General features: G+C 36.6%; 1 protein-coding gene across 3 annotated transcripts; it reads right to left on the bottom strand.

The window, feature by feature from the left end:
• Nucleotides 1-350: 350 nt before the first annotated feature.
• On the bottom strand, nt 351-27821 carry LOC128998158 (probable methyltransferase-like protein 25). Of its 3 annotated transcripts, XM_054424551.1 has the most exons (5): nt 27125-27821; nt 23103-23579; nt 18027-18197; nt 17129-17278; nt 351-512 (listed from the first exon to the last, which is right to left on the bottom strand). In XM_054424551.1, exons 1-5 carry the CDS (start codon nt 27704-27706, stop codon nt 414-416), a joined length of 1479 nt encoding a protein of 492 aa, XP_054280526.1. In that variant the 5' UTR covers nt 27707-27821; the 3' UTR covers nt 351-413. The 3 variants fall into 3 exon arrangements, with proteins under 3 accessions (XP_054280526.1, XP_054281248.1, XP_054281932.1); XM_054425273.1 differs by lacking the exon at nt 17129-17278; XM_054425957.1 differs by lacking the exon at nt 23103-23579.

The following is a 27821-nucleotide window of genomic DNA, read 5'->3' as shown; positions in this document are numbered from 1 at the left end:
AAAAACATAAAATTTTAGAGTCGGCTGCTAGAATTTAAACAAATTTAGACTGAGAAAATTAAAATTATGGTTTTGACAATCCTTTTCTATCAAAATTATCTTTCTTTTTTTATGTATATATATATATATATAGGAGAATTATTAACATCCGTCAATTGGTTATTCAAAATTTTTTGTATAAAAAACCACTTATATATAGTGGATTCAATAACACCATGAAAAGCAAATTTACATATATTTATGCTAAAAAAGTGATTTTGGTTTTTTGATTCGCACTTGGGAAGCCTCCAGGTACTGAACTAGGGAGAGAAAATTATTGATCAAGGTTTAAAAGATAGGTACTCAAGAGATATATCAATGGTATACATTTTTATTCAACTATAGAATACGATTCAAATATTAAATAAATAAAACTAAAGATTTGTTTTTGGTCTGTTGAATGCCACAATGGAAAAACAGCGAGGAGAAACCACTGGATCAAACAGCTGAACCAGGTGGGCATCTTGAATACCCTGGAACAGTTAAAAAAACAGGTCTTTAAACAAGTCTGACCCTGGAACAGTTTAGAGAATTTGTGCATTAACTCAGTCTGAGATATAGAAACAACTGGATCAAACAGCTGAGCCAGGTAGGCATATTGAGTACCCTGAAACAGTTTAGAGAATTTGTGCATTAACTCAGTCTGAGATATAGAAACAACTCGATCGAACAGCTGAGCCAGGTAGGCATATTGAGTACCCTGAAACAGTTTAGAGAATTTGTGCATTAACTCAGTCTGAGATATAGAAACAACTCGATCGAACAGCTGAGCCAGGTAGGCATCTTGAATGCCCTTAAATGAAAATTTCTTTGTACCATTCGGTGAACAATGCTTAAGTCATCCAAGTATTAGGTTGGTTTTTGTAATGATGATGTGATTTTTTAATGTTGTATGGTCGCCATTTCATTGAAAAGTATTAAAGTATTAAGTATATTGTTTATTACTTGCCATAGCGCTTTTGGCTTGTTGTCAGCTTGTTCTAGCTGTTGAGGACATATTTTAAGTCGGGACCACGTAAGTTTGCAGTTGGTGGCAGCCAATCACAAGACAAGGCTAGTGCGACGTTGCCACATCGCCAGTTGACCACACTAATTAAAATATACTAAGCAATATTTTCAAATCAGCTGGTATTATTAGATTTGGCAACACCGCACGGTTCTCATTGGTTCATTCAAAACCACATGGTAAATAGGCTCCTCCCTCAACTGCAAACTTATGTGGTTTAGGTTTCTTAGTTTAATGTCGCATATCCTTTTTCTATTAATCATTTCTACTTTGTCTTCATTTCTGTTTGTTAACTCAAACTTTTGCAGAGCTTTCAAAAGTTTTCTTTAAGGTTTTTTTCTTCAGGATCATAGTACTTCAAATGTTTTTTGTTTGTGCTAATTTTAGTTTTCCTTAATGGGCATGTAGAATGCAGTGCTGTTTGAAGAATATCATGAAATTTGTTGTCGGAGGTTTCAAGATCGGGTGAAGAGTAAACATTTTCCCAAATTTTGTAGTTGGAGGTAAGCCTTCAGTTTGTTTAGGTTTGTGTTGTTTAGGCTTCTTTTTATTACACATCTTTGGGAAGTGTGTTCTTGGTGTGTTTTCAGCAGACACAGCTGCGCAGTGTGGTCAGATAGACCAGTATACACAACTTGTCCAGTAATATCCGCATATGGTATGTTAGAGTATACAGTCTATGGAAGTGGCTGTGTTCTGGTGGCCTCTAGCGGAATCTCCAGATGTTTTGTGTGGTTAACTCTTCTTCCAGCATGGTGTTTTTGGTATCTTGGGTGAGCCTGTCGATATTTATATCACCGATGAGTAAGAGGGTTTTCTTGTGTACTTCTTGTAGTTCTAGCGTGTCTGAGAGGAGATCAAGGGCAATTCTTGCATTTACGCTTGGTGGTCTATATATTTCCAGAATGTAGATATCCTTTTTCTTTGTTGTCTGCATGCGAATCATTGCTGCTTCAAAAATTAGCTAATGGCATGTGTTTGATATGTCAATAGCTGATACTGTATCAGCAAGGGTTTCCTTGGAATATATTGCTAAGTTTTCTTCTCTTCCAAAGTGGGTGATCATAGAGTAGCCAGGAATTTTTGTAGCTTCTAGTTCTGTTTTTACAGTCCGTGTTCAGTCAAGACTAGAATGCTTGGATTTGTGTCGCTAAGAATATGGTGTAGTCTGTTCGTCTTTGTAGCGAGTCCTCTAATATTTTGGTGCATTATTGCTAAACAAGAATTATTTGGCGATCTGCTGATTTTTCTTCTGCTTTTTTCAGGCTGTTTGTTTCTAAAATAAGAGGTTATAGTGTGGGACACTCCAAAGTGATTGGCTTGTTGACTTGAGTTGAGTTGGATGCCTGCAGCTGTTTTGTTTCTGTTTTCCTTGGGAGGAGAGCATTTGACATTTGACATTTCTTTATTTCACCTGCTGTGATTTAGACCTCGATGGTCCAATCTTCCATCACAACAGGCACAAAAAATACATTACAATATATTGTTGTAGTTACACTCAATAACATATTTAATACAATGCCAAATTTTATATCAATTCACAAGTTGTTTAATGAAATATTGTAGCTATACTACAACAACAAAATTTTATACAATTGGACAGTGAAAGAAAAAGAAAACCAACAATGTTTAGTATACTATGTACAAAAAAAAAGGAAAACAAATTGTCACGATTCTTATTATAAACATATTAATATTGAACATCTTAAAAATTATATCTTTCTAAGAGTTTAGCTTTGAGAGCACAGAGCGTGGAATAAATATAGAGTCGCCACTCCTATACCTACAGCTATACCAGTAGTGAAACCGATTTCCGCCATCTTGGTAAGAGAGTCGGGCTCGGAACTTTTAAAACACGGCGTCATTACCACTGTGTTATCCTATGGTACTTTATGAATTAGATTAAGCTACCGCTCCGAGGCCTTCAATATTGACCTAGGACTCTGCCCCGCGGGCTTTCAATGTTCTGAGAGAGAGTTTTAGAAGTAAATATTGATTGGTAGTTTCCATGGTAACAATATAATGGTTTAAATGTAAATGCAAACCGGGCCGGCCGCCATCTTGGTACGAGACGCCTGCTTCACTCCAGATGGCAAGTGCCGCCTCTATATTTATTCTATGCTCTGTGGAGGAGAGGCAGTCCATCTTGGTCATGCTTTGTCGCTTGGTGTGTGACAAGAGTATTCTTTTTATATTGGTCTATATTTTTCCAAAAGAAGTCTTCGATGGTCTCCACCGGCTTAAGAAGCTTGGCGGAGATTAAAGGTTTTACTGTGTTCTTTTGTTTAGTTGATGTCATTCGGGGAAATATAGTGCCCTTGAAAGTAGGTCAAACTCCTTTTGGGACTTTGGCTGCCTTAGGTTTTTTTATGTTTTGATTTTGTGTTTGTTGTGGTTGACTTTGGTGTTCTTGTGCATATTTCCTCAACTTGTCTTTTGTTATTTGCAAGCTAACACTGAAGTGGGGTTTCTTAGTAGTTGCCAATTCATTTTAACGAATTTCCCATATAGGGAATGAGCTATTACCGTAGTACTCATGGTAAGACCTGGACGCGGGACCGATTTTTTTTTTCATTTTGAGGTCCCTAGAGGCCAAAAACACCATCCGTTCAAATTCATATATATATATATATATATTTATATATATATTTATATATATATTTGTATATATATTTATATATATATATATTTATATATATATTTATATATATATATATATATATGTGTCCGTTAGCGAGCAAAAATGATCCGATTTTGATGAAATTTGGTACAAACGTGTAAACCTACGTTTATTTGAACGAGTTCGCGATCCAGCATAATCGGATCATGGTAACAGGGGTTTATGGGGGGTTTTATGGGGTAAAAATGTGTTTTTCCCATTTTTTACCCTAAAAACAAAAAAATTTGTTATTTCTTTCTAAACCGTTTTGTAGAGCTTAAAAAAATAAATAATTTAGTATATTGAAGCGCTGTTGTATGCCTAACGGTCACGGAGAAAATTCAAAAATAGTTTAATTTAAAATTCCCATGTTATTCTTATGGAGAAAAAAAATTTTTGTAGTTTACTTGTTTATGGATTTACAGTGTGATGGAAAAGTCCCGGAACGGTTAAATATTTTAAAAAATAATGCAGATAGAGCTAAAATACTTGGTACAAAGTTACAGGGCATAAAACTCTATTTTAACACATATTCAGTGATCCAATAATTCTTCAGGGGGACGGCCCACAAGGAGTCGGAAGAAAATCTTAAATGGAAGCATAGGTCAATATGCACACCAAATTAAAGGTATTTTTTAGTAGAATACAATGCCGCAAACCGCACTTCAAAAGGTTGATCCTGCGCAAAATGGCAGTTGTTCAAAGATTCATTTAATTTACATTGCTATTATACGCTTTCTCCTCAGGGGCACAGCCCTAGGAATCAGAAGAAAATTGTTAACGTAAGAATAGGTCGATATGCACATCAAATTAAAGGTCTTCACTTTTAGATTACGATGCCGTAAATTCAAGCTCAAAAGAATGTCTGAGTAAAAAATGGCAGTCGTTCAGATTCAAAATGGCGGATTCAATGTGGGTGAAACTCGTCTAGGTGTGTTAATTGGCTTGCAAGAATTCATCTTTTTCTCAGGTATAAGGCACTGGGAATATTTTACTGTTATTTTATTTTCTAATTTATTCATTTTTGACTCCATATTAGAGCTCGTGCGGTTCCTGGTTATGCCTGGGGGTGGATGGTTAGAGTTGCTCTGAACCGATTTTGTTGGGTGGGGGTACGCCGAAAATCAGTCTGCGCTCTCACCCTGTCCGAGCAACATGGCGGATACACTCTTTTTAAAAAACAATCGGGATGTCAGTTTGATTATCTTAAAACTTAATTTGTTTATTAGCGAATTTTCCCATATAGGGAATGTTAAGTCTCTCTCTGAGACACCATTGTTTAACACATTGCAGGTTGCCGTTCATGACGTCAGCTACAATGTTTGTAAATTTTCCTTGTACCATGAGGACTACGTCATCTGCATAGCCCTGGACAAAGATGATCTTGCTGGTGGGTTCAGTTTAAAGACCGTCCACCACAAGGTTCCACAGTAAGGGTGAAAGTACACCTCCCTGTGGACATCCTTTTGTGGGTGCGATCACAATTTTTTCACCAAGAAAGTCGGCTACGGTGCGTCTTGAGTTAAGCATAGACTCTGTCCCTCTACACAGAGATTGCTCGAGTCCACGCTCACAAACTCCCCGCACCATTGCTCCGTATGTTACATTGTCGAAAGCTCCTTCAATGTCCATGAAGGTGCATAGGGCTATTTCCTTAGCAGCCAGGCTGTCCTCAATTCTGCTGACCAACTCGTGCAGAGCGGTTTCGCAGGACTTGCCTGGCTGGTAGGCGTGTTGATTGCGATGAAGAGGTGTGTTGAGAAGTACACCCTTTCTTATGTGCCTCTCCACCAGCCTTTCCAAGGTCTTGAGGAGAAATGAAGAAAGACTGATAGGACGGAATGATTTGCCATCAGAGTACTCTGCTTTTCCTCTTTCGGGAATGAAGACCACCCTGCTGAGACGCCAGGCCTGAGGGATGTACCCGTAGGCCAAGCTCGCTCGGAAGAGTTCGCATAGGAGGAGCTTGAGGGCATCCGGTCCTTGCTGAAGCATGGCTGGATAGATGCCGTCTCTCTCAGGAGACTTAAATGGACCAAACTTATTGATTGCCCATTTAACTTTAGAGAGTGTGACAACCCTTCTGGCTGTATTCCAGCTTTCACGATCAGTTCTCGGCCAAGAACTTCAGCCGGACACTCCTGTGTTGTCACTCTCAAAAATGCAACCAGGGAAGTGAGTTTCAAGGAGAAGTTTGAGACTTCCTCCAACCCCAGTGGTATATTGCCCTCCTGGTACCTTAAGCTTAAGAGATGCCAAGAGTCCAATAGGTTTGGACGCTAGAACCCGCTGAAGGCGGGCCGCAGCACTGAGACTGTTTACCTCCTGTATAAACTGTCTCCATGAATTTTGTTTAGCTTTTTTTATTGCAAGGCTGTATTCTGTAAGTGCCCTTCTATATGGCTCCCACATACGGCTCCATTTGCATTGGTTGAATAGTTTCCTGACACCCGCCCTCATGCGAGTCAAATCCGCAGTCCACCATCTAGTGCTGGTACTGTGTTTTCTCTGTCCCAGAGGGCAGTTGTCATGGAAGCAAGTGATCATTGCGTCCTGTAAGTCGGTCGCAATTTGGTCAATGCAGCTGACCCTACCACTCACGGATCCCAACTGGAACTGTTATCAGAGTTATACTGTGACCAGTCTGTTCTCCTGGGATTTCGGAAGGAGGGGGTGACAGTGTCACTTAGCATGCTCAAGCAGATGTATTTGTGGTCAGATAACGAGGCCTCCTTACTTACGTGCCAGTTTTCTATGACTCTGTAATTTAAAGAGTAATTTTTGGAGTATTAAAAATAGCCAACTCTAAATTTTAATATAGACAGTTTTATAAAATATGCTATTCTCCGTTCTTAAACATTTTCATCATTCCTCTTAACACTTTGGGTCCCAAGCAATGTGTTAATTTTTTATCAGAGGTGACCCAGACCACTTTTTGCGTTGTCACACCAGATGGCCCAGTTACTCTATGCACACTATACCCCAGAATCCCAAGCCATTTTCAGCTGTTTTGTACTATTATCAAATAAATATCCATAGCTCACCTTAGAAAGCAGCTAGAGTTATAATTTTTTTTTTTATCTTTTAGCTGATAAAATCTTCTTTAACGATGTTAAGTAAAATTTTAAAAAATATATGAATAAAAAAAAATATATATATATATAATTCATATATATGAACGGCCTAATATTTTCTCAAATTTTCATTTTGTAACCCAAAAAAATAATGTTAGCTGTATCTTTTTTCCTATAAGTTTATTATTTTATTAAATACCACTGAATAAAGAACATATTGTGAAAGTTTTAGCAAAAAATAATAATAAATAGCCTAAGTATTTTTTTTATAAAAATTAAAAAAGTTAATTTTTTGCCGAAATCGACATATAATAAAATACCCCCGCCGCAGCAAACCTGCCGACTAAGCGAATTTCCATTTGTCTGAATTGATTTTCAGTTAAATATATTTTAATAACATTAGGTTTAACGAGTACCTAGGTTTGCTGCTACAAGGAAACTAATAAAGTGTGTTTTTGAGTAAAATATTGATAGCTTAGTACAAAATAAATAAATTTGCCAAGTTTGATCAAAATATATTCATAAATAAGCAAACTACAACATTTGACAATATTCTCCATAAGAATAACATGGGAATTTTAAATTTACAATTTTTTTAATTTTCTCTGTTACTAATAATCGAACAAAAGTACTTTTATATACTAAATTATTTGTTTTTTTAAGCTCTTTAAAAAGGTCTAAAGAGAAATTGGGAAATTTTGTGTTTTGAGGGTCAAAAGTGAGAAAACCCAATTTTTACCCCATAAAACCCCCCGTAAAGCCCCGTTCCCATGGTCCGATCGTGCTGGTTCGCGAACTCATTCAAGTTTATCCCGCTTTACACCTTTAAACCAAATTTCATCAGTAGTGAAACCGATTTCCGCCATCTTGGTAAGAGAGTCGGGCTCGGAACTTTTAAAACACGGCGTCATTACCACTGTGTTATCCTAAAAGCCACATAGTAATTATAAAACCCAATTTTATTAAATATTTACTACTTACTACAGAAATACTTAGACAATAACATTTGTACATGCATTTATAGGCCTGCATCTATTTACAGTAATTAAAAATAGGTATCATGCAAGAAATAAAAAGGTAAAATGAAGTCTCTCACCTATTTTAGACACTGAGAAGCTACTGAGAAGAATAGTGAGAAGAATGTGAAAGCAGTTCATTATATGCACATCATTCTTATGTTATGTTTTCTGTTAAAAAATTGAATTAAAACTTTTAGAGCTAAAACTATTTACATGTTTTCTGGAACAGCTCATCTATTTACATTTGTGTCAAGGAAGACAGTCCAAGTGACATCCACACCTACAATTAACACAAATTGTTTTTGACCTTCTTCTTTTACCCATGGGGTCATTTTTCCTACTGCACACACAACAATTGCTTTCCTTATTCACTTCTAGTTTTTCTAATCCAAATTTCCTGTTGGGTGAAAACCCATCGCCGCCACCTCTATTTTCAGCAACCGGAGCTTTTTCTGAAAACCATTCATTTGCCAACTCCTCAATGATGGATACCTGGAAATGAAGTCTGGAAAGGGGTCTGTCTGTATTCAGCTTATACAGGACATATGCATTTAAGACCATTCTTCCAAAAATATTAAAAATTACCTTTTTGAAGTGCTTCATACACCTACGCTCATCCAGATAAGTGTAGAGCAACTGGTCTGTCCCGTCTATACCTCCCATCCCGTGGTTATACTCATACACTATGTGAGGTTTGCACTTAATCACCAGTTTTCCTCCTCTTTTAACTGTGTAACGCACACTCTTGGCTTGGGCATTGGATGTTAGTAAAATGAATTGAGTTTTGTTAGTTGCCTTTTCACGAAAAGCCATGAATAAATAAGGTCCTTTCCGAACATAAACTCTTTTGCCTACAGGGAACTTGCCTAATAACTTTTTCGGTACTCCTTTCCTGTCCGTACGAATTGTGCCAGTCAACCATGTCATCATATTTTGATACAAAAATCTAGCCAATTTCTTTGATGTGAAAAAATTGTCAAGATATAAATGGTATCCTTTGTTTAGGAAATTTTCCATCTCTAACAACTTTTTAACAACTGAGTAGCCCTGCCCTAGACGCTGAATTTCTTCTCTGTTGTCCTCATATTTTGCTCCTTTATAACAGTAAAATTTCAAACAGTAGTTAGTCAAAGCATCGCTAAGGACCCATAATTTTATTCCCCATCTGTGGTGTTTTTTTTTTTTTTTGTTTTTTTTTTAAGATACTGCGTGAGAGCAACTCGCTTTTTGGTGCCAACTAGTGACTCGTCCAAAGACAGCTTTTGGTGAGGTATGTAGTAATGATGGAAAAGGCGGTTTGCATGATCTATCAGAGGTTGAAATCGTCCACAGGGGTTGTAATTTGGGGAATCAAGTGGTGGTAGAGTGGTTGAGTCTGTTAGATGGAAAAATTTCAAAATCGCTTGGAACCGATTTCGGCTAAGTACTTTACCAAACCAATCAATCACATTTTTGGAAGGAAGAAGTGTACCAGTAACTTTGTATTGAAGGTTTTCTAATAATGCCCATGTTGATCACAATAGCTATGAAAGCTTTCACTTCTTCTAAACTAACCTGGACCCAATCTTTCATACGGTTTCTTACGGCAGGATTATTTCTGAAAAACTCACCAGCATATCTGTTTGTTTCAGTTACTAAGGTATTTAGTAAAAAAAAGGTTGAAATACTCAATGGGCTTTGAATTTCTAGGCGGGCAATGTTTAGGACCAGGTCATTCTGAGAATTGAAAGCTGTGGTTATATTCAGGGTCAGTGTCAGATTCAAGCTCCTCCCAGTCGCTACTTTCTGGGCTTTCCGGTTGTTTTTTTGACTTTGATTTAGGATTTGTTGTAGCCCTACATCTAGTTTTACTGTTCTGGTTCTTCTTCTGCCTAGGCCTATTGTTTAAGGTCCCCGATACAACAAGAGACCTTCCTGTAGAAGTACTTGGCTCATCAATAGGTAGGCCTATAGGATCATCAGGATCTAGATTAATACCTTCACTGTTAGGCGTAGAAAAGGGTTGACTTACACTTACATAACATTCAGTCCTATCCTGCACAGAAAGAGGGTTGTCACTGTCGCTATCAGACATCACGTTTCTTCCATTTTTCATAAAGTTGGATAAAAAACTATACCTGTTTGGGGTAAGTCCATCTTTACCACTAGGGCCATAGTCAGGATCTTCATCAGTGTCGTCTACATCCTCACTTGAAGAAGGAGGAATATCTAATAGTGAATCATCACTTTCATTTCCATCAATAAACGTTACACCGGACTCCAGTATATTTTAAATTAGTGTACGTTCACTTTCAGGGGAATGTTTTCTTTTTGATTTTTTCTCACTCATTTTGATTGGCTATAAGTTTTAACTAGGCCTGCTTTTATACTAATTTTTAGATCCATACAACTTTATATAGGCATATACTATAATTATAAGTAACTATACTTTATAAAAAGTTAAGTTCTCTCACGATAAATTAAGTAAATAAAACTTCACACCAAAGGACAGAGATCTCAAGTTAGGCCTAGGCATACCCTAGTTCAAACGGTAAGATAGGTAGCCTAATGTAAATTCACACTAAAAACAAGTTCATGTACATGCAAATGGAAAATTGTTAATTAATGAAAAGTAAGGAATAGAGTATTAGTTTGGAGTAACAAGAGTTTTAAAAAAGAAATAAAACAACAGAGGACAGAGAAGTCAGGTTAGTCCTAGCTCAAATGTTCAGACAAAACGTCTAATACTCAGGACATAATCAGTGCAAATTGAAAAACGTGCTGTACGTAATGTTTTGATGCGCAACAGCTGTACAGACCGGTCAACGCCACGCAAATTTTGTCGTTCTTCTTACTCTCAAGCTCTATATAAAGTACGTTTTGAGTGTGTTGTTGAAATGACTCGCTTAAAAGAATTTAATTTGCTCTCGTTTGATATATCTTTCGGTGGAATAGCTTGTGCCGGAAATTCACCAAGAATTTTGAATTTTTTCCGTCACCAGTTTTTCTTGTCACAAGTTAACATAATCAATGGTGAGAGTTTTTTCTAAATCGTTTTTATAGTGTGAGAACCCAGAGTTTCTGAGATTTTATTTTGCGTATGAACTGGGAGCATTGGCAATGACAACCCGAAAAATGACAACGTTATAGGAAATGTAGTGGAAGTTTATTTGTTTGAGATATTTAATATTACTTTGTTTTAGAATTTAAGGCGTATTGGAAATCATGTTGGTGGACGATATTAATTTTGTGTTACTTTTTCCAGTCGTTTGACTATGTTTAAATTTGTTACTGTTGTTTAAGTTTCGGGTTTGGTTTCCGTCGTTAGTTGAGTCGGCGTCCTGGTTTCTCTTTCTCTTTCCTCGCCATCTTGCACTGAAGAAACATGTAGTTTGTTAATCTTGTACTTTTACCAAAGTCCTTTTGTATTTTTTCTTCTAAAAAATATTTGAGTGATTTCTATTTAAATCCCATGTGTGACTGACTCACTCACAACCCCATAATAATGGTAAGTTGAATTTGTATTTACTACTAGTTAAGATCTCAAAATTGTCTTAGAGAAAAATGCTGATTAGTTTTGTTCGCCGGTAGGAAGTTTCATACCTGTTAAAATGTTGCACACTTTTAAAAGATTCAAACTATTTTCTTAACTTCTGTTAAGCTCATTTTAATCCCTGACTTGTGCAATTTCTTTTCCTTTGTTTTATGAGTATAAAATAGACTGTATCAGACCTACTAGCCTAGGCCTACATTTAAATTATTTGGCAGGTATATTTTGTAAAAGGAGTCTCTGTATTGGTATCTAGTAACGACTAATTATTGTTTATTCCATTGCTGTAACTTTGTTAACCTTCCAGAGGTCGCATCAGGGAAGTAACCTCCAGGGTTGTTTTATTTTTCGCGATTATATTATTTTGAGTGGTGTCGGCAGTGTCACTGTACCTCAAGCACCTCATTCCTAGAATAGAGTGAAGGTCAAAACTCACCCCTACTATTTTATATTTTGTTAGTTTTGTTCAGTTTTGTAAGAGGCTGGAAGTAACTTCCGTGTGCGCTCTGCCGATTCTCGTACAGCCTGCAGGCAACTTCCGTGATGCGACCTCTAGTTTAGTGTGTGCGTTGATTATTGCGTGTAATCTATTACTGTAAATCACTCCTAGCCATGCTGAAAGGGAGATTCACGAACGACGTATGTACAGAGCCTTTTAGTATTAAGATACCTATTATCTTAAATTACTTAAAACATCGGGTATTGGGTGTTATCAATTAAAACCACATTATAGGACATTGTGGTAAAATTTAAATTAACTTCTTGAATATATTCTTGTAAAAGATTTCTTCATATACTTTTATGTTAGAAAATTTGATAGAATAATAGTTTCATTTTATATTTATAAAATCTAAATTAAATTATTGTACAATTAAGAGTTCACTAAACATATTTTTGATGTTTAAAATTAAAAATAAAACTTAATTTGTGTACTAAAATACAAATTTTACTTCATAAATGTTTGTTTTTATTGACCTGGAAGTAACCTCCAGGTGCGTGGAAGGATAGGACTAAAGATTGCAGGCTAGGCCTACTAGATCCAATGACTGGTTAATGGCACATGTGTCGATTTGGCTTTGCAGATAAAGGAACAACACTGTTATTGTTTCACACAGGCATAAATATATTGGTTTCTATAAATTTTGTAAATTTTTATAAAAAAAATAAATACATAAAATAGTGAGTTATAAAACTTAGGCCTATTATAGAACCACTTGTAAAAAAAAATAAACTTATCTATCTCAAATCAGATTTTGTTTTAGTAGGTTTTATTTCCAATTATATGTAGCTAATTTGTACAGTATCAAAATGTTCTAACATCAACATGTAATATGCATATAATGAATCTCAAATTTTGAGCATTAAAAGATGTAATGCACTTTGCTTTAATTTGAAACCTAGGCCTATTTATTGTATACAGATTACTATGTATGAAGTTTTTCGTAACAGCGGTTCGACTTCCTGGGACGATCACGCTGATGACACCGTAGAAGCTAACTTGGAGCCGCAGGCCTACTAGCCTAGACACCTGGGTAAGGGAGAGCACCACCACTTAGAGGAACCTCTTGGCTACCCCAGTGGTTGAAGACGAGGGCCCTTTTGAGTCTGTCGGATCTGGAGTTTTTCAACGCTAGAGTACATCCATGGGGGACTACCTACTTCCGCCCACTTCGCAACACTTCAAATTGCCTCTCGATACTCAGGTGGTTTCTAACCTTTTTGGAAATTATTTTGCTTCAGTGGACGGACTGATCTACTACTTTCAAAGTGAAATCTAAATTAGGCCTTAGGGGTGGGCGAGTACTCGACCTTCGAGTAATTACTCAAGTTTTTTCAAATACTCGACCTCGAGTCAAGTAGTAATTAGTACTCGAAAATTTTGAGTCGAGTAGTTATAAATAGTGCCAATTCACGATTTTCTACATCCATATTTAATAAATTATATTTTGTTTTGTGTTGATGCCTTATTTAATCCCCATTCCTACAAAAAACAAATATCTAACCTCATATAGGTTAGACCAGCGTAAACCAAATGTTCAACAAACACCCATCGTCATTCGGCAGAGCTAGCAAGAGGACTACTACTACTAACAACAGACTTTCACTTTCCTACAACAGTCAACAATACGTCTCGATAACGATACAGTAAGTTGAAATAAAGCATTGAATGAATCTATCGAATTGCAATAGTCGATAGTCAACAAGGGAGTCTCGTGACTAGTAGGCCTAACAATGGCAGACGATTCTTGAAGATATTATTAAGTACAGTATCAGATTTAGTTTGAACTGCCATAAAAATATTTTATACAAAAATATAGAAATACAACAAATAAAAATAACCTATTGTAGCATAATATTTTTTCAAATTAATCGGTATTGGTGTTTAGTTTTACAAACCGATAAGTTACTGCAAGGAACATCGATGCATCTGAATGACGCAATCTCATTGGGTCTAGGCAAATGGCAGAAAGAAAAGATCAGTTCCACTTTAAACTCAGTGTTGCCAGATGGACGATAATTTTTGTACTTTTACAACTGTGGTATTGGCGTAAACAAACTATAGTTCGGCCGCTTAGAAAGCGACCTCCTCCAGCATTGATTTAGCATTATTTATTTATTTATTTTTTTATTTATTTATTTATTTATTTATTCCAACGGGAAACCCATTACATTGAAACATTACAAAGAAATAACAATAAAAATCAAAGCAAGATGTGATACAAATCTAGTACCCATTAGCGCGCAGGTCGTTTTCTAAGCGGCCGAACTATATAAGTATAATTTTCTAATGAGTTTACATAAACATGAATTAAATTAGTCAAACTATTAACAAACAAAACAATGGATTGGAGTGAAGTTATGTCAACGTCAGTTTTGAATGTTTTTACTTTGAAGTAAATTTGTAACTTAAAATAAAATTGATTTTGTTGGTGGAAGTTTAATAGAAAGTAAAATAAACATATTCTGTTTGTGATTTTGATTGTGCAATTTTCAATCTGGTGACAGAAACATGACAACTACAGTTTGAATTGTAACTTAACCTAGAAAATGTGAGTTTATAAAGAAAGGCCAAATAGGCTATACCAGGCTACAGTGAAATGTGTTTTAATTTTAAATTAAGTGTTTAATGTGGGATTTTATTTCGAGATAATAGGCCTACTATGTTTTTATTTGATATTTTCAGTCTGACAGAGACGAGTGACTTGATCATTTTTATAAATGTACTGAGTGAAGAGGATAGCCCTAGTACCCATAACCTTCAAACTTCAGACAGATGAAGTGCTTATCCAAGTGATTACCTATTTTAAAATACCTAATTGATGTTTTTAACTTGTGATACAATATGTAGTTTGATATAAGTTTTCTGTTAAATAAATAAATTTATTTTTATAAATTCTGTTTCTTATTTGAATTGAAATTATTCTTAAAGTTAGGTACCTTAGTTAGTTAGGTTGATTATCATGTTAGTGAGGAGGAATTAAAGGCAAGAAAAAATAAAACACACAATTACAAGTTATGTGTAGGCCTAAATAATTTAATGCTGCAGCCAACAAGTAGTCTAGGCCAAATTTTTTATTAGGCCTAAGGTAGGAGGTACTAATAATTAGTAACCATATAACTTAGAAAATTTTGTATAAGTACTTAAACTACCTATTTAGGCCTAGGCAGGGTTTAGGCTAGGATGAAATTTTTTTCAGCAAAATGCTGCAAACTCTCTGCAAAGACAAAAACTAAGTTAGGCCTAACTGTAGAAAAAATATTATTCAATAACTTAAGCATTTAAAACAAAAAATTCCAGTAGGCTAATATTACATTTGTTTGAACATTACATCTTTCAATTTTATTTGTAAAAAATTTGCCATAGGCCTAGCCTGCAAAACAATGTAAACTTAGCATTTTTAAGTAGTGAATAGCAAGATGCTAAAAATACTACCGCAGCATAAACCCTGGGCCTAGGCCTACTTAACGTGTAACTACTCGACTCGACACTCGAGTTTTTACTCAAATACTCGACTCGACTCGAATTGAAAAATCACTACTCGCCCACCCCTATTAGGCCTAGACCTATTTGAACTTAGTGCGTGCACCCATGGACTCAAATTAACTTCATGTATACAATTTTATAAATTTTGGTTATTATTTTTGGCCTAACTGTAACTTAGTGATTTCCAGCAATTTTTTTGGTAGAGATTCTTGTAACGTTAATCTGTTTTATCTGTTCTGAATTTTAGTTTTAACTTGAACTCACTTTATACTGAAGTTTATCTGAAAGCCCATACTGGGAAGAATTAGAAGATGTTTTGATTAAATTTAACTTAACTTAAATAAATTTTGGCCAAGCTTTAATAGGTTACAGTGCAGACATGGTGTCCCAGGAATTACCTTTTAGATTTATGATTAGTTCCTTTATTGCAGTTTGTCATTTTATTTAAGTACTTGTATTGTTTAAGAGTTTTGGGTCCCAAAATCTCGTCTTATGTTAAGGTTGGCGAAACAAAGGTTTTAGTGGGTAAGTAATTCACATTTTGACTTTTCAGGTTTATTGATTATTTAGAAATTTGTCTTTGGTTTGTCATATGTGTATTAAAATTGTCATTATTGATTTGAACAGGTTAGTAAAAGGGTACTTTGTTATTTTTCAATAAATCAGGGTGAGTCAGTTACGATGTGTTATCATTTTCCGGTCCTGCTGACCTGTTTGAGATTGTCCCACCCTTCAGGTGGTACAAGCTTCATAAATAATTTTTTAGTGGTAGATTTACAAAAAGCCGATGACAACACTTGGGTTTTTTCGCATACACATATAGTGCCGATGACATCGGCACCTGGGCCTTTTCGATCGTAATGGCAGTGCCGATCACATTGCCACTCGGGTCTTTTCAGATAAAACTGAAGTGCCGATGTGATCGGCACTTGGGACCCAAAGGGTTAATGAGGTAAGAAATTAGATATTTATTGAAAATATTCATTTTTGTTATGGAACCCTTAATTAGCCTACATTAATATGATCACAGATCTCGTGCGAGCAACCTGAACCGCCTCCGCACCAAGGTCCGAACACTGAAAAATGCCGAGAAATGTCTTTAGTCAGACTAGTAGCAGAATAGGAACACAACGTCAACTTCCCCTCACACGCTCGGCTCCCCACTTGCCACTACAGCCCCTCACACCCAGGCTTCACGAAGAAACGCACAAACTCTATCCTGTCTTTCTTTTTAGGGCCTTTAGTTCAAGTAGAATTAATGTGTCTGTGTTTGATGCTTCTGACTTTTTGTTCTCTGAAACCATAATAAAATACTAAATAAAATTATTAAGTTCGTATTTTGTAGACTGGGCTTTTAACCTTGAATGCTTGTCCTTGATAGGCTATAATATTTGATTATTTAAAGGGCTGTTATATCTGTAGTGTGTGTGTTAACACTAGTGTTGGTTCTGTATTGCTGTGTTGGTTCTTCTTATTATTTTTGTATTATTAACTAAATAATTCTGAATCATAGTGTTAGTAAACAAATAAAATAGGCTTGATAATTATATAGATACATGATTAGGTACATTAATTAATAATGGAAATCTAAAACTATAACAATGTATTACAATATTGTGTCTTTATTTTAGCATAACTGAGGAATTTAAGTGTTGTTACATTCAATGTTGTTAGGAAAAATATAGTTAACAGTCCAATACCATTGGCTATTTTTTTAAAGCTGGGCAGCACTGATTCTTTTTAGATAAAATTCCAAATGGTATGTTTTTTTAAGAATTAAACTAAATATAACTATTACTCAGTTGAAATTAAGTCACCTGCTCCTGTAGATAAAGAAGCCTATCCAACATTATTACAGCCTCAATAGCTGGTGCAATGGTAAGCTTCAACAGGAAGAAAGCATGAAGTTGCTTGCGTGAAACTTCAGCATGGTAGTCATACAACTGCTGTAACTCATCATTGTCTACCTGCCATCACCAACACATAGTTAACTAAACTAGTGATTCACCATTTAGGAAGAGAAACACACCCTCCCATGCAACTTTGTGCCTTTGCTTTGAGAAAATGCATTTCAATTGATTAGTTTGTTTAGTTGTTATTTTTTATATTAAACTCATGTAGATTATAGTTTATATTTTGCTATAGTGGTTGGAGCACTTTGCCTATTTCAAAGCCATGAGACCAACTGCAGAATTAACAATTAATTATTAAAATTAAAATATAGGTTGTCAATCCACAGGGTCAAAAGCAAGGACTGCATTCTTTAATGCTTATCTTGAAGCCATATTTTAACTGAAAAACATCTGTAGTAACTATACGTTTTCTGCTATGTTATATGTAGGATGAATTATTTGCTGTTGGTTTAATCTTTTTCTCTGCTCCACTTCTAATCCAAACACTTTACTTTCGGTCACAGGTTACTTCAGATCTTGACAAAATTGTTATCCAACACTAAAACACTAACCATAAAAAAGGTACTGAACCAGTTTGAATCTGCTCATTAGTAGAGATCCTGTATGACATCTAAAATTGAGACAAAGATAACAGACACCCAGCAGTACTGTAAGAATGGAGGGAAAACATTGTAAAGAGCATTTTTCTTATTGATGTGAAAAGTAATACAAACAATATGCTTTACAAAGGTAAAAGAAGTACAGAAATAACTAACAATTACCTAATTAAAATAAATTTAAATAAATTAATTTTCTATTTTACCTGGATGTGAATTCCTAAACGCTCAATACTTTTATGTACATATTCATTGAAACTGGAGCATTTTCGTTTTAATTTTCCAACTTTAAATTGAGAAGTTCCATTGGCTGATCCTAGTTTCTTTTCTAAATAAAGTTCAAGAAGAGCTCTGTAGAAAAGAACATCCGTTTCAACCTACAAAAATAAGATTAGTGAATAAATGAATGAATGAATGAAATAATTGATTAAATAACATGTTTATGTCCACATAGAAAACAAGATACATACTTTTTGAATACAAAATATACAATTACAAAATACAAACTAAGACTAAGAATAAAAAGGACATTTCTGTATTAGTTAATTTGATAAATATAATGAAATCAGCAGACGTAGGCAAGGTCTGCCTGTGCATCTGCTGGGTTGCTATTAAAATTATTAGGTAGTAAACCAAATGAAAATGGAATTTGATTTCAAAATTAATAAATTAAATAGACTGTTGCTTTTTTTTTTTTGTGGGGGCTGGGGTAATGGCATACCCCTAGCTACTTTGGCCTGGAGACCTTTTGTAGCACCCTTTAATTCATTCTGACAGCCCTAGGCTCCTCAAGTAGCCCAGGAGCTGAAAGACACCCAGCTTCCTTATCTCTGTTGGTTCCAGGAATAACCTCCCCAGAGATATAAGCCTTCTATGGGCCAACGCTGGACAGTCCAGCCATAAGTGTTCTGAGGTTTCTACCTCGTTCTCACAGAACCTGCAGAGGTCTGTTTGTGACCTCCCTATGGTCCTGAGACGTTTCCTGATAGGACCGTGCCCTGTTAACACTCCTACTAGCAGACTAATGTCCCCTTTCTTAAGGCTCAGCAAGTCTTTCCAGCCTTTATCAGTGGGGTCGATTAGTAATTTGGACGTCCTCATACCTGGGTGGTTCATCCAGGCCAGAGCCTTTTGAACCTTGACCCAGTCTTGGACTTTGGCTACTCCTGAGCTTATGGGGGTACCACAGTAGGGTTCTGGTCCTGACAGTTGGTCTTCCGCACCCTTCCTGGCCAATGCATCGGCTTTTTCGTTCCCCTCATGCCCCGAATGTCCAGGAACCCAAGACAATTTGACTTGGTTTCACTCTGCTAACTTTTTGAGGGTGTTTTTACACCCTTTTACTGTTCGTGACTGTGTCACACATGACCCCAGCGCCTTCAATGCTGCCTGGCTGTCAGAGAGAATAAGGATTTTACCCTTTCTTAGATTCTTGCTAATAATATTATTAGCACAGCACTCAATCGCCAGGACCTCTGATTGAAAAACTATTGTTGTTCTGCCCAAGGCCAGAGATATTTTGGTTTTGTTACCATACACTCCCAGCCCTGATCTCTCATCCTTCCGACTTCCATCGGTGTAATAGACCAAGCATGCTCTGTCATTGCTGAAGTTGCACTGTTGCCAGTTGTCTCTTCCCCCTATTGCAACTTGGTAAGGAATCTCGAAGTCGTATTCCTTTGTCATGAGGTCTGGTGTGCCTAGTTCCATGTCCATGCTTGGGAATCCCCTCAGGATGGACAGGTGGCCAGACTGCCTATGTAGATTCAGCTCACCTCTGCTGCCCATTTTTAGTGCAGATATGGCTGCGCATTTCTTAACTTCCAGCCCTAGTGGGAGCATGTCGAGTATTGCCTCCATTGCAGCTGTGGGACAGGATTTCATGGTCCCACAGATCCCCGAGCACGCTAGCCTTTGCAGCTGCTGCAGTTTCCTGCCAGCTGCTGTCTGCTCTGCCTTAGGCCACCATACTAAGGCTGCATATGTAACCATTGGTTTGACTATGGCTTCATAGGTCCAATGTGTGAGTTTGGGACTGAGTCCCCATTTCTTGCCAAAGGTTCTTCTGCAAGCACCAAAAGCACCTGTACCTTTTGCGAGTACATAGTCAAAGTGCCTGCTCCAGGTCAGTTTCTGGTCGAGGTAAACTCCAAGGTATTTTGTTTCCTTCACAAGTTTTACACTTTTCCCCTGAATTTTTGGGGCTGTTAGGTTAGTTCTCCTTCTCGTAAAGGAGATTATCTCTGTTTTGTCAGGGTTAATTGTGAGCCCCTCTTTGGAGCACCACCCCTCAATGAAGCTAACGGCTGTCTGGGTGAGGTTGTTCACTGTGGCTGCGTGTTTGCCTCTAACAGTCAGCACTAGGTCGTCTGCAAAGGCTTGGAGGTCTATGTCTCTCCTGTCAGCCTCTCTCAGTAGATCAGACTGTTGCTTAAAAAAATACTAAGTGTGTGGTCTCAGGTCCGCCAATTAAGCGGAGTAAATAAAATAAATTAGCCAACAAACAATCTTTTATTCTAAATGTTACTGTCTTTGTTTAGGTAAACTTGTAACTCTCTTTATCAAAGACTGTTTAATTTAGCAAACTCCCGATAGCCTAGTTCTTACTTGCGACAACACTAGACAGGGTCGCATAATGATACGTGGGTATTAGATTTGTATAAACTACCTGTGTGTGTACTTTTTAAAGTAATCTGAGGGGAAATTTTGATTTTCCAGGTCAACCACAGCCTGGTCTAAAGGGCATCGTTGGCTGAGTTGTACCGAAATCGCACAGGGAAGATTTAGTGGACATTGTATACATGAACAGTTTACTCCAATCAATTCAAAGGAAGTTGTTGTACCTTGGACCTATGCTCATTCTGGCACTATCTGTTGAGTAAAGGGAGAACTTGTACCCTTAGTTTATGCTTTAGCCACCAGAGGTATATCCTAATGTGTTCAGGCCTACTTTTATAAACGGGCAGACTGGGCATATGCCCAGGGGCGCCGGCGGTTGGGGGGCGCCTGAGGGGCGCCCTGAACTAGGAAAAATAGGGTTTTATCAGCCGGGATTTCAAAAATAAAAAGGGCGATTTCAACTTGTAGTTAAGTGATTTTCCCTTATTGCAAAAGTAAATAACTACAACAAAATTGAAAATACTCGACCTTCTTCAGGCACAGAAAACATACTACTAGTAGTATGTTTTCTGTGCTTCAGGTTATACCTCGTGTAGTCAGGGAAAGGCAGACAGCAGTGTGAACTGGGCGCACTCACTATAATACCAGAGGCAGGGAGGCCTGCATGGTGGAAGGAAAATACATAGATGTGCTATTCCCGTCATATGCTGACGTCACTCAGATTGCAAACACCATTTTACCATTGAGAAAAATTATAAAAACAATAAAAATCAAAACAAAACAAATAATATATACTTATATGTTAATACATCAGCTGATTTTTTGTTTGCAATTTGGACGACGTCAGCAAATTACGGGAATAGCACGTAGGCCAGCTGTAAGCTGTAATCTACAGGCCTACGGTTGACGTGCACCTCCTATCCCTCCCAGTCCCACAAGTCGCAACTACCAACACTACCAACTACCGCGCGGCGCCAGTCCAGTACAGTTAAGTACTCCTCCCTCAGTGGTCACTAGGTTGTGTTCGTGTTGTGCCTGTTCCTGTTCCACAGTCGTCAAATCAGTCACAACACAACCTAAACTGTGACAGTCACTAGTCAGTGTTGAGTTGACACTCACACTGCAGTAAGTGAACCAGTAATAAATAAATAGAGAAGTGTTGATACAAGTAAGTAGGCCTATAAAAAAGCATAAAAAACCTAGTGGAGCCGAGAGCCGCAAGCGGTTGGCTCAAAGAAAACAAACTCAAGAAGCAGTTTTAAAGAAAGTGAAATGTATTTACCAGTATTTCCACTAATACGGAATTGAAAACTCCCTCCCGAAACAAAACTGTTAAAAAAAACACGCTAATGTATAAATATATATATATTTACTATAAGCCTATAGTAGAACCATGTAAAAAACATACTCCCTTAGTAGAACCTCGTTCAATACGTGTATAATGCAATGAACTGCACACTGTACTGTACTTGTACTTAACAGTAATCAAATCACTGCGTAGTGCATTAAGCTATCGGCGCAGGGCAAGAGGCATTTGCATCGCATAGCAACTACTGTCAAGTTCATTGCACTCACCCCAACCCTCAACCCACCTGCTGTGAATTTCGGCGAACTAATGAGTCAACCCCCCTTCCCTCTTCCCCTGCCTACACTGCTGTGGTCAAAACCTTTATAGTTATACAGTGTATATATAGGCCTATATATACATATATATAAGGGGGGCGCTGCTTTTGGGTTTGCCCAGGGCGCCACTGACCCTTAACGCGGCCCTGAATGTGTTCAAGTTGGAATTGAATGTGTCCTTTTGACAAGAAAACTAAAACAAGTTTTTACAAGGAAAAAGTAAGAATATTCAACTTTTAATTTTCTTTTATTATGTTAGATATTTAATGATTGTTTATCTCAGCTGGCAATTTGATGCTATAAACCAACAACTCAGCTACAGTTTCATATGATTCACACCATGTTAATCCTAACCTAGAATAGTCTAGAACCAAGTTTTTACAAAATGGCCAGGTGTTGTACCTTGGATCTAGCTCATAGGTTGTACCTTGGACCATAGTAGCTTAGGCTACTAAAAGGAGACTTTGATAATTCTGTCAAAAAGGTTTATTATAGGCATTTGTAATTTAATTTGCTAAAATTGAACAGGACAGAGCCCCCAAGACAGTAAGATGAATATTTTACGTAGGCCTTAACTAGCTATAAGTGAACTTGAGTGAATTTCTTACAAAATATGATTAAAATAATAAAATATGTATTGTAAGGGCCAGTTTTGTTATATTTTATCAAACAAAAACTAATTATTAATTTGATAACATTTAATTCTACATTTATTTCCTCTACTTAAAAATCAGTGGTCCAAGGTACAACATATGTAGATCCGAGGTACAACATAGGTATTGTACCTTGGTCCTAATGTCAATTTTTTTTTTTAATTGAATAACTTTTTTGGGTGAAAATAAAGGGTTAAATAAAATATATGTATTGTGTTAAAGAACAATGATTACTTTCCACTAACATTTATTGTGTTTTAATGTGTCATATCAAAATACAAAAATAAAAAGGTAAAATAGGTCCTAGGTACAACACCTTCCCCTACTTTAGGACTAGACTTAAAGCAATAAAATGTAGGTTTTCATCAAATTAAATTAAAATCTTACCGTCCCTTCATGACACATCCTATCCGGAGGCTGGGTTGCTAACATTCTGGCATTTCGACCCAATACAAATTTTTCGTCTCTCAAATAAGCACTCATAGGAAATCCAACACCACTGACATTGGTTGCAGATGAGTGTTCTAAATCACATGGATTTTGATTAAATTCTTCGGTCATTAAATTGTAACAGCAACCAACATTTACCAAACATCGGACGTTTTTAGGATTATTTAAAAATAAGTGAATAGATGAAGCAGCCAAATTTCCACACGTGTGTAGCCCAGCTAACATGACATTACCCAATTCATCTTCAGGAAAACTATGATTCAATATCTCAATGACATTTGTATTCTCTGTAATAAAATTAGTAGCAATTTTGAAAAGCTCGGAGTATTTTTTTGATTCTTTAGTTCCTGTTGCATTTCTCATGTTAGAGGTATCACTCGAGGCAGATTTTTTCTGAAATGTCATCCATAACTTCTGAAAAAAAAAATATATATATATATCATCAGGATAGCCTAGGCTACGTAAAATACGCAAGACTACATTTTTTTGCTAAACTATTTACACTAGAACCCCTAATATTAGGCCACGGAATTTTTGGTTCTTGGTTTATCCGGTCACTTCCCGGATTCGATACTAAAATTCCCACGGCTGTACACATAGTCTCCATGATATGAGCATTCTCACGGTTTACTGTATCCGTTTCCTGTTCATTCACATTTTTAGCGGGTTCACTATTCAGTTGAGTTAGTAGATAAAAAAAAAAGACTTAAATACTCACCTACTCAATGAATAACTTTGAATCAATCACTAAGTTAATTGTTATTAGATACAAATTATCGTTTTAATAATAGGTTGGTTTATCCGGCCAAAATGTTATCCAGCTCCATCCTACGTAGGCCGAATATGAGGGGTTTTACTGTTTTCCTACATCATTCATACAGATTAAAAATATAAAAATCCAATCTTTTGAATAGACTACAAATAAAAATAGATAGTAGGCCTACCGGTAACCTAAATAGAAACAACTGGGTAGCTCAGTGGCTACGGTGCTCGCCTGGTAGCTAATCAAAAAAAGTTTGTAGCTTTTTGATGGTTTGAAACTGGACCCAGCTGTTCTTGATTATTGGGCTTTCAATAAGGTCCTAACTAATGAACAGCTGGTCTTAGTAAGAAAGCTACATAGGGCTCACACTCCATTCTATATTCATCCTTCATTCATATCTGGGTTAAAATATGCATATAGGTTGGTGGGTCCCCATCTCAAAAATCATAATAATGGGTTAGTCAAACTTAATTAGTCAAATAGCCAACTTAAAAAAACATCCTTTTTTACCTTAAAAAAGGATGTTTTAACACGTTCGCTGCTGGCGTTGTATTTTTACAACGTGCCTACCCGGCGCCAGGAGCTAGCGTTGTACATATACAACGCTGTGTCATTGTTGTTTAACGTTTCCATGGATCAGCCAGCTTGTCACGAGCGTCCTATATTTCTTTGCAGCTCGTGGGGACGTACTTTTCTGACAATAAAAAGTATAGTTTCCCAAAATCCCCACCAGGGTCGTTTAGAACAGGGCTTTGTCCCCACCTCTTTTCTGCTAGATAGCGACACTACTTTACCGACTGCAACCTGGGTAACGCTACTATCTATCAGAATCGCTTGGTACTATGTCCAAAGCCAGTTTTATTGCAGAACATTGCCATCCAGTATAACTACTGTTGTTTTTACTGTAAATCAGTGTGTCGGCAGCAATGTTTATGCAGCGACAAGCGTTAGTTCAGCTCCTGGCGCCGTCCCGGCATCTAGCTGTCAGCAGCGAACGTGTTAAATGGATGTGGATGGACTTAAAAGGATGTGTTAAAAAAGGATGCTCCTTTTTTTTACGGAAAACTAAAAAAAAATGATTTTGGTTTTCGGCGTTTGGTCACACCCTTGTTCTGTCGTAAATTAGCCTAGGCCTACCTTTTAATTTTGTTTTAATGGCAGTGAGTAACAGGACTAGCAGATGTTCTTGTTTTTAGCCTTCAGTAAATATATAGGCCTAGGCCATAACCTAGGCGTACCTTAATTACCAGTAGATAAACAGATTATTTTTTGTATGACATTGTAGCCTAAACAAAACAGCAAATATTTACTGTATTTACATTGGGATATGATGTTATTTTTACATGTCTACTTACAGTATTTTTAACGCTGAACCCAAAAATACAATCAGTTTTTGTCGGAGAGATTCCTAAGTTGCCGTAGTGGCCGTAAAACGAAGGTTAGGATTACGAATCTAAGGATAATTGAGCGGTATTGAAGGTAATGGTAATAACTTATGGCGTGGTCTGGACTGGACGGGTCCGTACTGAGTGAGGAGTGAGGAGGACTGAGTGAGAAGAGCAAACAACTGTTTATACTTGATCTAATGCGGAATGAATTCAAATCAATTTGTTTTGATTTTAGAAACCAAATAATCACTTCTTAAGTTATTTAGGCATGTGAGGAAGGTAGGTCGGGTTTTATGCGGATTCGTGACTCTAATAAGTGTTTTGAAGTGAGGTTAGATTAGGAAGGTAAAGGTTAGGTTATAATGAACCGACTCATTAATTTATGCAACTTTCAGACTGTTTTTGCACAATTAAATACCGTAGGCTAGTGAGTGAAACACAATGAAATAAAGATGCGCATTTTTGATATTGTTATTTCATTGTGTTTCACCCACTATTTCAATTGTGCAAAAACAGTCTGGAAGTTGCATAAATTAATGAGTCGGTTCATTATAACCTAACCTTTAACTTACCTAATCTAACCTCACTTCAAAGGACTTATAAGTTCTACTCAAAACCAATTGATTCATTTCGTTCATGTCTAGGGACATTATTTCATCTTGTAGGTACTTTGGTATACTTCAAAGGATAGTCACGAATCCGCATAAAGTCCGACCTATCTTCCTCACATACCTTTTCTGACATAAACTGCGATTTAAACATTACCTAATATTAAGGTTGGGTTGGATTAGGTTAGGTTAGATTAGATTGGATTGGATTAGATTATATGAAACATAATTTATTAGTTGCTGATAGGCTACATTAAATTATGCACTGTGGCACGTTTTCACTTTTAGACACAATGGGATTATGTACTATGGGATTATGCACTATGGCACGTTCATTAACAGACTTCGAGGCATAAGCCAATGGTTGAGGATTGGAATGAGGATGATGATCATGTCGGCAGTGGCCTAGGTTCTATTACTGATATTTTACGGGAATAAATTCTATTTTGTTTATGTTCTCATGTGATTAATAGTTTATGTAAGTTATCTTAGTTGATTTATTGTAGGCCTATTTTCTAAACAGCACCAAAGTCCATTTTCTTTGATACATCTAGTTATTGCATATTGTAACTCTGATTTTGCTCTTATGGCGTCGTGTGTGGTTTTGTCTGTTTAGTATTGAATGTAAACAACTGACAGCTGTTTCCACTCCACAAACCTTCCACCCCTTTTAGTGTTAGCCGCCACTAGAACTTGGACTCGTCCATACCACAAATATGTTAATAAATCTACAAAACTGAAGCTTAATATTAATTATTTAACTGTGCGGCCACTTAGGAATCTCTCCGACCAAAACTGATTGCATTTTTTGATTCAGCGTTAAAAATACTTTAAGTAGACATTAGGCCTATCAAAATTACATCAGGCTGCACTTTACTTGACGTCCTACACTCATTCCATTGTTTTTTCGATTCGATATTTTCATTCGATTGTTTCATTCGATATATCGTTTGGTTAGTTAGGTTAGGTTAACCTTACCTAACTAACCAAACGATATATCGAATGAAGCAATCGATTAATCAATATATCGATCGATATTTTCATTCGAATGAGTGTAGGACGTCAAGTAAAGTGCAGCCTTACATCATATCCCAGTGTAAATACGGTAAATAATTACCAACAAAACAATAAAATGAATAACTTTAAGTTAATAGCCTAGGCCTAGTATGACTAAAAGAAAAACTGAGTAGCCTAACTTACCTCAATTTTTGGCATTTGTCTCTCTGCCCCTTTAGATGTCACAAGAGATGAATCAACACTTAAAACCTTCAGTTCATGTTTTAAAGCAAGAACAGAACTTAGGTATCCTTTCCCTCCTCCCACATCAATTATATGTGTACATTTCTCCCCCTTTGCGATTGCAGCAACAATGGCACTCATTATTTCTACCTCATGAGACTTTTTCATTGACATTAAATGTTTGGAAATATGAAAAGAGCTACCACTGTCTACTTTTGACTCTATACATTTTAATAAGTCTTCAAAAGAAAGACAAGAGCTGTTATGTTTCAACGAGAGCTTCTGAGTATCATTGAGAAAGCTTATAAGGTGAGGAGTTGTGCTATTTGTAGGTCTAGGTATTGTTCCGTCATTAGAAAACCTACTCAAAACCAATTGATTCATTTCGTTCATGTCTAGGGACATTATTTCATCTTGTAGGTACTTTGGTATCATCCTTTCAAAACTGTTACGAGTTATAAAATGCACCAAATGTGAGTTGGCTATTGGTAGCAATTCCTTCAGGTTGCTGACCAGACAATGAAGTTCTGATTTGGCTTTCATGGTTAGTACATTAGGCCTACTTAGAAATATGGAACTCAACTCAAAGGACAGCTCTTAACATAGGCCCAATGAGAATTGTAGTCTACACTTGTTAAAAGCTGAGTTCAGAGTTTTC

This window comes from Macrosteles quadrilineatus, unplaced genomic scaffold (assembly GCF_028750875.1).
Source record: "Macrosteles quadrilineatus isolate MER2022 unplaced genomic scaffold, UCM_ALF_1.0 Scaffold_1__1_contigs__length_201487025, whole genome shotgun sequence".
In the NCBI taxonomy this organism is placed as follows: Eukaryota; Metazoa; Arthropoda; class Insecta; order Hemiptera; family Cicadellidae; genus Macrosteles; species Macrosteles quadrilineatus.
Note: the sequence above shows the minus strand (reverse complement) of the source record. Positions and strands in the feature narration are given on the sequence as shown.

Excerpts from the sequence above, each read along its gene's own strand:
- LOC128998158 (XM_054424551.1), bottom strand. The coding sequence starts at position 27,706 with ATGAAAGCCAAATCAGAACTTCATTGTCTGGTCAGCAACCTGAAGGAA. Across the intron at positions 18,198-23,102 it reads GGATGTGTCATGAAGGGACG|GTTGAAACGGATGTTCTTTT; the intron begins GTAAGATTTTAA and ends TTATTTTTGTAG. Across the intron at positions 17,279-18,026 it reads GTTTAGGAATTCACATCCAG|GTAGACAATGATGAGTTACA; the intron begins GTAAAATAGAAA and ends TGGTGATGGCAG.